Here is a 12,012-nt window from a genome sequence, read left to right on the forward strand (position 1 = left end):
CTCCAAGCTACAGCTGACGGACCCCAGTTTGACAACCTTTGCTTTATAGGACACTTTAGTTTCTTTTCGCGTCCATACATTATCTTTACCCAATTCTTCCTTTCTGGGTTGCGGGGGTCACTGGTGCCCATATCTTGCAGTCACTCTGTGAGGAGCGGGGTACAGCCTGGACAGGACGCTCATCCATCACAGGGTCATATAGAGATAAGCAATCATTCACACCTAGGGATAATTTAGCCAATTAGCCTAAAGTTCATGTTTTTGGTCTGTGGAAGGAGAGTACCTGAAGAAAACCCACATGCACGGAGAGAACATGTACACTCTACCCATTAAAGTCCCCGGCTGAGATTCAATCCCATTCTTGCTGAGAGCCAACAACTCTGTGGCACAGTTTAGTCATTTTCCAGATCGATATTATACCTATCACTAAACCTATCATTAAATTACAATCACTCTGCAGTCAGGGTTCCCTTTTAAATGATTAATAAACCCATAGTGAACTTTCAACGTGTCTTACCTCACGCCTCGCATAGTGACTGCTCGACATGGGCACCAGTGACCCCCGTGACCCTGCAAAGAAGAAGAGGACAATGGATACTTGATAACACAGGTATTATTAGGCTGTAAGCAATTATTAAATCACTAATTAGCTGTTATGGTGGCACGGTGGCTCAGTTGGTAGAGCTGATGCCTCTCAGCAAGAAGGTCGCTGGATCAAATCCAGGCTGGAGACCTTTCTGGGTAGAGTTTGCATGTTCTCTCCATACATGTGTGGGTTTTCTCTGGTTACTCCAGTTTCCTCCCACAAACCAAAAACATGACTCTTAGGTAATTCTGTATTGTCCCTAGGTGTGACAGAGAGAGTGAAGGCTTTTTGTCTCGGTGTGTTCCTGTGATGGACCTGCGACCTGTCCAGGGTGTACCCCACCACTCGCAACGTGACTGCTGGATATGGGCACCAGTGACCCACGCGACCCTGAAAAGGAAGAAGCGTGTACAGAAAATGGATGGATGGATGGATGGATGCTGTTCACCTGTTTTCTTCACAATTCAGATTTTACATAATGTAAGCACAAGGAGTGTTTTCAGATTCAAAATAAAAATAAAAACTACATTTACTTGACAGCACTTGATCGTGTCAAATAGTGAGCTTGTTTAAATGACCAATAAACAATGCTTTATGGTAACAGTCGTATTAATGCTTTATAAAATGTTTTCAAAATGTGTGACTAATATATTAATAAAACATGAATAAACATTTTATAAAGGTACCTAGTGCGTAATTGTAAAGATTAACCTTTAAATGTTGCGTGACATCAACACTTCGGCATTATTTTTGCAGCGTTTCGTGCCAAAAACATAGACTTCATCTACGTTTTGTTTTCTTCCAAAATGTAAAATCACTTTCAAATACACAGTCATGATTGTTCCCATAAAGTCTAAATATACATCATATTCAGAGATGATGTGACCACAGAGCAGATGTAATTAGACCTGCTTATTTTCGGCTACATTACGCAGCATTCTATGTAAAACTAATGTGACGTCTGAATTGCGTCTGGCTCCAGGGGGAGTTTGCCTCCGCCCCTGCTCAGGTGTTGTCAGGTGACTGAGCTCTGCAGGGCCATTTCGCCACCAAGCTGCACACCAGGTGAGTAACTGCTGCTGTGGGCTGTGTTTAGATTCAGAATTTATTAAGTGTTATTAAGAAACCTCCACACTCTGTTAATGTTCACCTGCAAAGATAAATCAGATGAAAGCAAATCTTTAATGACACAAAGTGGAAAACTGAAAATGATGCAGAAGAGTGTGACATTGTAGAGCCTTTATGGGGTGAAAGTTTACTCACTTCTGTAAAAATATGCAGTTTAATGTTTGGTCTTCTAAAGCAAATAATTAACTGGAATTGTTTCTCTTATGAAAAGTAGAAAAGAGGAACAGTGATCACGGTAAAAAGCTTCACCTGAAGGAGGAACAGTGTGATCTAACAACCAAAAAAAGGGGTATTTATTGAGCTTGTGGTTTTCACTGTGAGCACAGAATGTACAAGCATCTATTGTATGGAGTCACTGGGCTGTTCAGAAGTCATTTGGAGGTCGTTTCCTACAGGGTTAAATGATTTTTTAACCCCCCACCACCCCTCCTCTTGTCTCAGGATGATGGAGTGGAGTCAGTCATCACAAGAACAACACGATCCTTTCACCTGGTTCAAAGAGTCGCAGCTCCAGTCAGTGTTCAGGAATGGTGCAGTCCCCGATTGGTTTCATGGGATCATTTCCAGGAAGTAAGTTTGAGTCTATCAGTGTCTACAGCAGCCAACTAAAGAAGAATACAGAGATGTTTTAAAAAAAATAGATGCATAAAGATGTTACCATCTCAGCATGGAGTGTGTTCTGACAAAACTGCTCTAGTGGTGTCATCCAGGAGTTGAGAAAGTTTTAAGTCTGTTTATGGCACTTAGCAGAAATGTCATGCTATCATTTAGAAATTTTAATCTGGAAGTCTTAAATCTTCAAAATATATCACACAAATCACATAACACAAACGTAAGAAATTGCTCAAATAAACATTTTAATCTTGAGCATTTTTCATTTAAATGCAAACTTTAGCTCCTTATAAATCAATAAGTTAAACTCTGCACCTGCAGAGGTTAAATAAAGTGAAAAGCTCATAACACAAAGCTGCAGCTGAAAGAAATGTTTGGTTTGCATTAGCAGCAACAAATAAACTAATTTGCAGAATGCCATGACAGTGTTTTGTTACCAGGCAAAAAAAATAGACTTTTATTGTGAAGAAAATGTGCTTTTCATTTAGCTTGGCTCACAACTCAAGTCTCAAAGAGACGACAAGAAGACAAACAAGTTTTTATGTTTTTCAGCTGTTCGAAACATAGCAGAGAGTACCGTTATTTCAATAAATGAAACAAAAAGATCTGCAACCAGGATTTTCTAACTTTTTTGTAAAGCTATTATTTAATCAGTGCTGTATGCAGATTTATGACTCACTCAGCATAGAACTGTCTCATGTACAGAGTGATGGATAACGGACAGTTAATGAAGTTTTTTTTTTGTTGTTTTGTTTTGTTTTACTACCTGCTGCCAGATTTCCTGACTAGAACAACAAACTTCCTTTTGCAGAATTAGGTTTCGCAAAACCAACCAGAACTGAAATGATTTAATTTTGCTGCTTTGAAAAGTCAAAATCACAAATGAAACACAAGTGTTGTACTGAACAACGTAAAAAATAAAGATATTTTAAATGCAGTGTGAATCCTGAGTGCTGAATGACTTCTAGAATTTTATGAAGCATTTATTAATTTAATTACAAAAGTTAAAATTAGTGAAACATTAGCTAAAAGCTAAAATCAGCACAGTAGTAGCTAAAAGCAGAATTTAGCAAAGCTTTAGCCAAAAGCTAAAATGAGCAAAAATTCATCTAAATGTAAAAAATAGCAAAACCAAAGCTAAAAGGTAAGATGAGCAAAACTATAGATAAAAGTTAAAATGTGGAAAATGGTAGCTAAAAGAAGCTAAAAGAAGACAATAAAATAAAATAAATAAAGCATGTGTCCTGTTGTACATTTCAGACAACGCTTTTAAAGGAAATGAAAACATCTCATTTCTATGGGTCATGTTTTGTAAAGGAAAAAAAGTGAAATAAAAGTTACAATCCTCACGTGGTTTTGTGCAAGAGTATAAGCCGCCATCATCATCTAAATGCTTTGAAGCAAAACAGGATGTCTTTATGGTTCCTGAGCTATACTATTAAAATAATACTGCTTTATCTTTGATAGTTTTTGTTCTGGATTGTTTAATCTGTGTGTGAAGGTGACATTAAGTGACTGTGAGGGTCATCAAGTTTTACACTGGTAAAATTGACTGGAGTTTTTTGCATTTCAGCTCCATTACATTTTCTGCAGAAAGCAAAGTTTGCAGATTAAAGTGTGCATGTTTGAAAGAGGCCTTTGTCTGTGGTGATTTGTGTAGGACGGCAGAGGAACTGCTCATGTCCAAGCCTCCTGGCTACTTCCTCATCAGAGTCAGCGAGAGCAGAATTGGATACACGCTCTCATATCAGTGAGTGTTTCTGCAGGATTTACCCACACACACTCAGTCTAAAAAAGGTTAAAGTTATGCACAGCTCACTCTTTCTCTCTGGTGTTGCCCCCCTCAGAGCAGACAAACGCTGCAGACATTTCATGATTGACCCCCTCATGGCTGGTCAGTACATGATAGTGGGAGAGAACAGGCGGCACCGCAGTCTGCAGGACCTGGTGGAGTTTCATCGCAGGAATCCCATCATGCCCTTCAATCAGGTCCTGACTGTACCTTGTGGACAGGTGAGAAAATCACACACAGGTGGATTCATTAAAGATGCACACACCTGTACTGTACAAAATCCTAATCATAAAATAAATAAACATGTTTTGTCTTTTTGTTTCTGTTTTATTCTATGGAAGGCCTCAAACAGCTATGCAGACTATGCACAGATACAGTTTCCCAACAAACATCTGGCCTCCAACAGCGATTCACCCACAAAGGAGCCTCCACAACCCAGTCTGAGTCAGCCAGAACCAGAACCAGAACCAGAGGACGAGATCCCTCCGGCCCTTCCTTTTCGACCGAATGACCTGAGAGACTCTACAGTCCTGCTTCCAAACAGCCGTCTCAGCAGGCTTTATCCATCGCTGGAACTTGAATTCCCTCACGTCGCCTCTCTACCTCCAATCTCGGTAATATGACCTCATATCCTGATCTGTACTGATGAATACTGTATATACTGATCAAAGCAGTTCTTAAAAAGACTGTCCCAATGGTTCTGACTAAAATAAATAAATAAATAAATTTCAAAAAGTGCAAAATGTTCAAAAGTTGAGCAGTAACAAAGTAAATTTACTTGAGTACTATCCTGATGCATCTCAGTAATCCAGGTAAAAAATCAAAAAGAAAAAAATTGTGTAGGTCTTCTGGACGGGTTCTTCTCTAATGAAACGTTTCGTCTCTCCTCCAAGAGACTTCTTCAGTCTGAGAGTTTCAGGCAAAATTCAGGCTTTTAAGCCCTGCCTCCATGTGACTGATACTCACATCACATGGCTATCGTTGACACCTAATTAACACTTATTGTTAACAGGGGGTGGAGGGATACTGGCAAGAGCCGCGCTGTAGGCGGGGGACAACTGAAAACGGAGGCCTCCACCTCTGTTTAATGATGGACGGTCTTTCTTCACAAAAATGGCTTCTTTTACTCCTCTCTCAAACCAACGTTCCTCTCTATCAAGAATGAGAACRTCCTCATCTCTGAAAGAGTGACCGCTGGCCTGTAAATGAGTGAAAACTGCAGAGTTCTGGCCATTAGAWKTAGCTCGTCTGTGTTGGGACTTTCTTTTGAACAGTGGCTGCTTTGTTTCCCCAGTACTTGAGTACTGTACTTAAGTAAACAGTTTTTGGAAATTTTTACTTTACTTGAGTAGCATTTTTTTACTTCTTACTTTTACTCCACTACATAAAGGCTTTAATTACCAGTTACATTTTTTGGCCGTTTGTGTAGTTTGTGTCTTTTTTGTTCCACCAACAGACTGTAAAACTACACCCCACACCCCAATATGGTAGGTGGTGATAAACGGTTTTAAAAATTGTAAATGGACTGTACTTCTATAGCGCCTTTCTATCCATCCAGGACACTCAAAGTGCTTCACACTACAGACATTCACCCATGCACACACACATTCACACACTGATGATGATAAACTACAATTGTAGCCACAGCTGCCCTGGGGAACACTGACAGAAGTGAGGCTGCCATACACAGGCGCCACCGGACCCTCTGACCACCATCAGTACGCAAGGAGGGTAAGGTGTCTTGCCCAAGGACACAACGACTGAGTCGATTGGACGGGGATAGAACCAGCGACCTTCCGGTTCCAGGATGACTCCCCTAACCACTCTCCCACAGCCGCCCCAAAACCATTGCAAAGAGACAAATAATGATATTTTTAGTCTTACTAGTGTTGTACACTAGGTATAGGTATTTGAGACATGTTTCAGCACTATTGCAAGTCTTTGTTTGGATTCTGATCAGTCCTCCTGATTTTAACATGAACTCATTTCAGTTAAGAACTAAGTTAGAACATTTTAGACTTTTAGTTCCTTTGTTCTATTAAAATTAAAATTTAAATCCCTGCCTGAGTACATACTGTTATTGTGTCCCTGGGCAAGACACTTAACCCATCCATCCATCCATCCATCCATCCATCCATCCATCCATCCATCCATCCATCCATCCATCCATCCATCCATCCATCCATCCATCCATCCGTCTCCTGTTTTTTCTGAAGTCGGGTCATGGGGACAGCAGCTTGAGTAAGGAAGCCCAGACCTCTCTTTCTCTAGCTACCTATTTCAACTCTTCTAGAACTCCAAGGTGTTCCCAGGCCAGCTGAGAGACATAGTCTCTCCACGGTGTCCTGGGTCTTCCTCAGGGTCTCCTCCCAGTTGGACATGCCTGAAGCACCTCCCCAAGGAGGCGTACAGGAGGCATCCTAACCAGATGCCCAAACCTCAACTGGCTCCTCTCAATGTGGAGGAGCAATGGCTCTACTTCAAGTCTCTCCCGGATGACTGAATTTCTCACCCTGTCTCTAAGGGAGAGCCCAGCTACCCTGCGGAGAAAACTCATTTCGACCGCGTGTATCCACGATCTTGTTCTTTTGATCACTACCCAAAGTTTGTGACCATAGGTGAGGGTAGGAACGTAGACTGACTGGTAAACAGAGAGTTTTGCCTTTCAGCTCAGCTCCCTCTTCACCACAACAGACCAGTACAGAGTCTGCAAAACTGCGGAACTGCACCGTTCCATTAAGCTCCATTCTTCCCTCACTCGTGAACATTAACCCAAGATACTTGAACTCCTTCACTTGAGGCAGAATTTCATCCTGAACCCAGAAAGAGCAGTCCACCCTTTTCCGACTGAGGACCATGGACTCAAATTTGATGTTGCTGATCCTCATCCCAGCCGCTTCACACTCAGCTGTGAACCACTCTAATGAGAGCTGAAAATCAAGTTTGTCCAGTGTTCCACGGCCAGGACGGAACTCGCATTGTTCCTCCAGAATCTGAGGTTTGACTATTGATCGGACTCTCTTCTCCAGTACCCTTGAAAAGACCTTACTGGGGAGGCTGAGGAGAGTGATGGCCCTGTAATTGGAGCACACCCTCCAGTCCCGCTTTTAGAAGAGTGGAACCAGAACCAGTCTGCCAATCTGCCACCGATATCCACACAATGTTGCAAAGGCATGTCAGTCAGGACAGCCCCACAACATCCAGAGCCTTGAGGAAATCAGGGCGAATCTCATCTACCCCTGGAGCCCTGCCTCCATGGAGCTTTTTAACTACCTCAGCGACCTCAGCCCCAGTTAAGGATGGACCAACCCCGAAGTCCTCAGACTCTGCTTCTACCATAGAAGATGTGGAATTGAGGTCTGAGTAGTATTTCCTTCCACCTCCTGACGACATCACTGGTTAAGGTCAATAGCACCCCACCTTCACTGAGCACAGTGTTAGTGAAGTGCTGCTTCCCCCTTCTCAGCTGTCAGATGGCTTGCCAGAATTTCCTCAGAGCCGATCGAGAGTCTTTGTCCAAGGCCTCACCGAACACCTCCCACATCCCAGCTTTTGCCTCAGCAACGGCCAGGGCTGCGGTCCGCTTGGCCTGCCTATACTCCTCAGCTGCCTCAGGAGTCCTACCAGCCAACAAGGCCCAAAAGTACTCCTTCTTCAGCTTGACAGCCTCCTTTACCCGGGTTGTCCACCACCGAGTTCGAGGATGGCCAATGCAAGAAGCACTGACAATGTTGAGGCCACAGCTGAAGGCAGCCACCTCAACAACTGAGGTGTAGAGCATGACCCATTTGGACACAATGTCCCCCGCCTTGGCTGGGATGTAGTGAAGATGAGATGAGATGAGATAGACCTTTATTGTCATTGAACAGAGCACAATGAAATTACAGTTCAGAACACCCATTCACAAGAAGACAGAACACAACAAACATAGGAGAACAGGTTGAAGTTCTCTCAGAGGTGTGAGTTGAAGATCTTTCTGATGGGTTCTTCTGCCAGGCATTCCCAAAAAACCCTCACTAAATGTTACACAAAGAGACAGTTTAAAGGAAAATAGTCAGTTTTTCACCCAACATTGTTTATTTTTTTCTTCAAAATAAATCCCTGTTGCTGTTTCTCTTTGTAGATAAAGGATGTACTATTTAATAGAAAATGTTTTTTTTGCTTAAATCCAGTGATGAACTGAGATTTGAGGCTGCTTGTATGACTTATCCAAGTAATTTGATCTACTTTGCTAGAGGCATGCACCAATTGCTCTTGAGTTTTTTTATTTAAATGCCAGGAAATTGGTTTTTTTAAAGTTATTAATAAAAAAGTGGGGATTTGGTGTGAGTTTGCACAGAGCTATCCCGATTGTCTATGCAAGCTCGTAAAAAGATCATGCTAAAAAGTTTAAAAGAATTTACTCATTGTAAAAATTAAAAAAAAACAATAAAATCTGTAATGAGGATATTTGATTTCATTGTTGTGCAGCCGGTATTGAACTACTGAACAGTAACTTCCTCTACAAACTCTTTAACCATGAATTTAGTGCACTTCATGTTTCAGAGCTGTGTTTTAGATTTTAAAAAGAACTTTTCATGTGCTTTTGGATTTAATAGTTTCCTTACAAAAGTGATTTATGCTTTATGATTCTGATCTGCAGCCTGTTGCAAAGTCCAGGAAGAGATTAGAAGTCAATGACCTTCCATCACATCAGCCTCCTGAACTCCCTACTCGGAGCAGGGCTCCTCCGAAGCAAAACCAGGCCTGCAACAAACCCATCTGTACACCCAAGAGTTTGTTTGTCCCGATGGCCCCCGAGCGAAACATCAGCACCAATGCCCCACCTGGGAAGCACCACGAGTGGAAGCCAACAGTCGTCTCCAACCTAATGAGCCTCAAGAAGAAATTCCAAAAGAAGACAAACCAGCCACAGGATGTGACTAACTCAGAAAATGTGTACTCAGAGATTTCTGATGGCCCAGATGAGCGATGTGACGTTGCTGACAATGAATACCAGGAGATCACCGGGCTACAAAACCTCGGCAGCCCGCCTCGTGACAGAACAGTTATAGAACAGAATCATCCAGTGTTGCCTCAAGAGTATCACCCGCCTCCACCTTTTGCCCCAGGCTACTGATAAACAGAGCGGTCCAGACCCAACTGCCCCTTTACTGACTGCAACGAATAATGCATGGCCAATAAACAATAAGCAGTGTCCAGCAGATCAAAGAATCTTGACTACATATTGGTAAAGGATGGAAAAGTCACGGCTAAAACGTGGCATTGTCTTTTTTTTAAGCAGCATAATATTAAAAGAGTCATATCATGCGTTTAAATCCTCCTTTTTCACATTTAAATCATTCAGTTGGGGTCTACATAAAGTGGAACTGTAATGCTTTGGTCTGACTTCCTCCTTATTGTAACTCCACAAGCCCCTCTTTCACCACTTTTTTGAGGTGTGTCTCAGATCAACTCATTTTTAGGCTGTCTCACACTTTAAATCCAAACAAGACGCTTCAAACCCGACCCCTTCCAGCTACCAGAGTGGTGCATTCTAGTTCTAGTCGACTGTATAGCAGCGCAGAAACTTTTTATTTACAAACTACTTAAAAGATGTCAACAAGGGGAGATTTGCCCATTCAGACTTACATGTTGGAGCCAGAGAAGATGATCAAATTGTAGTTGGTAAATCCTGGCCTTATTTAGAAGTCTTGTCACAAAAACTGTGATGTACCATAATAGTTCAGAAAACATCATAGAAAAAAAAGAGAAAACTGAACGGGATGAAAAATGTGACCCAAACAGAATATAAAGATGCATCTACGCAGCAGCAGGAGAAACAAAATTCAAAATTTCTGCATTACAGACTCTAATTGCACAATAAAATGCTTTTAACAGCTAAAAACGAGGATTTTACATGATGTGTCCCCTTCAAGCCTATAGTTTCATGTATTCAATCAGCTGTTAGATCAGGTGAGAGACATGCGTTTCTCTGAGCGTAACCAGGCTTTGAAGTTGGAGAGGTAATTGCATAAAAAATGATCTTTGGCTGTGAATATTTTCTGTTTTCTTATTTGAGATTTTATTTTGCTTGTTGTTTATTTTATACATTTTCACCAGGCCTGAAATAATTTTTTTCTGTTGAGTATAGTTTATTACCACAACCATCGCAGTGCATAACTTATCTTTCATAAAGACTATAATTTGTATATACAGCAGATAATTAATTTTCCAATATTATGAAATTCCTTGAAAAATACATTTTTGTCTCTTATTGTACAGTGATTTTGAGACAATTGCCTGTCTCAGTTATGTGGGGAATTTCTGACTACATCACCAAATGGTTTCGATTTTTTTTTCTGAATGGGATGAGTGCAAAAACCCCAACATGTTCCTTGTTCATCGAACACCCTCTCCAATACTAAGATTTATTTTACAAAGTGCTCTCTGTTTCTCATACTGTTTCAACTCGTAGTTTAAACTGTGGACAAGCAAAGACAAAATTGTGTCATCAACTTTGTTGTCGCATGATTCTGAGCAGGTTTGTCGAAACTTTGGGCTGTAATGTTTATTTTGCATATTCTGATTGGTGTCAGAAGCTGAAAAATGCAAAGAATATTCAATCCACCAGATCCTTTAAAGCCTAAAAAACAAAAACTATTGTTTAGGAACAGCGATCAGTGATTTAAACAGTAGGTTTGAAAACTTAATGAACAGACCAGTGTTTTTTTTTATTACCTGTAAAATAATTAAAGCAGAAATTGCAGCTGAAGCTCATTTCTGGCCGACCTTACCAGCTGGTTAATACGAATTGTTTTACACTTCAGTAAAGTTGTAAAATTCAAGAGAGGAAAAGGTTTGTGCAGATTAAGTGAATCAATTTGGAAAAATTCTGATTAAGACATAATCCATGTTTTAGATCAGACATATGTGAATGAAGCAAGAATACAGACATGTATAAACTGGACTAACTTGTCTCACAGGTAGAACCAGCAGACACAGTTCCTGTCAACACATTATACTGCCTGTTTATAGTAAATGTTTATTTTGTGTACTTGCGTTACATATCTATGCACAGAAAATATTATTGCAATATGTGTGTGCTTATATGAACCATAATAATGATGTTACATAAGAAATATATAATAAAGCACTTCAAGAATGTTTGTTGTGTTTTTTTATATTGTGGGGTAATGTGGTGCAACAAACTAAATCTACACACAATGAAAAAAAACAACAACATAATTTTGTTTCACCAAACTAAATCTTTTAAAAAAATCTAAAACATGACCATTGTATATATAAAAAACCTCTTAGCTGGTTATGTATTATTTTTCTGCAGTATGACCAAATGCAACGAAAATGCAGCCTATATATAGTTATAAAATTGTGCAGTCAGTCAAACTGATTTAGTTGGATGGTGCAAATTAAAACCTGAATTTTTCCAAAACTAAAAACATGATTGATTATGGATTGCATAGGCCTGTTTTTTCTGTTAAAGATCTTGTCAGTGTTTTCACAGCTTTTCTGTATAATATGTGTATTTTCAATTTGTCACAGTCAATACAGAAGCCCAAAAGTGCCATAAGTAACATTTCTAATACATAAGACAATAGCTTGTGGAAACAATAATGCTTCTGAGAAGTAAATGTTCCCAATGTGGAATTTAATGATTCTATGCTTGAATGATTGTGAGTAAGTTGAGCTACACCTATGGTATCAAATGTAAACTGCAAAGACATGTAATCTTAACAAAATATTAACCAGCCAAGAGAGATAGACTTAAAGTAAAGCAAATGTTTTCATCAAACTGTGTGTGCTCTAGATAAAGCTATACAGAGATTGGTTTATTTTTTTTAGGTTAGCAAAACCTATGCCATCATAAAACTAGGGCTCTGTAATGGAGATAGAT

The 12,012-nt window shown here is 40.2% G+C and overlaps 1 protein-coding gene across 1 annotated transcript; it reads left to right on the forward strand.

Annotated features, from left to right (window-relative positions):
* Positions 1–2,156: 2,156 nt before the first annotated feature.
* Positions 2,157–9,505, forward strand: hsh2d (hematopoietic SH2 domain containing). The gene is made up of 5 exons (XM_014014166.1): positions 2,157–2,284; positions 3,987–4,076; positions 4,174–4,339; positions 4,460–4,732; positions 8,761–9,505. The coding sequence occupies exons 1-5, from the start codon at positions 2,157–2,159 to the stop codon at positions 9,235–9,237; spliced, it is 1,134 nt and encodes a 377-aa protein (XP_013869620.1). The 3' UTR covers positions 9,238–9,505.
* Positions 9,506–12,012: the final 2,507 nt, after the last annotated feature.

Source organism: Austrofundulus limnaeus, unplaced genomic scaffold (genome assembly GCF_001266775.1).
Source record: "Austrofundulus limnaeus strain Quisiro unplaced genomic scaffold, Austrofundulus_limnaeus-1.0 Scaffold111, whole genome shotgun sequence".
Classification (NCBI taxonomy): domain Eukaryota; kingdom Metazoa; phylum Chordata; class Actinopteri; order Cyprinodontiformes; family Rivulidae; genus Austrofundulus; species Austrofundulus limnaeus.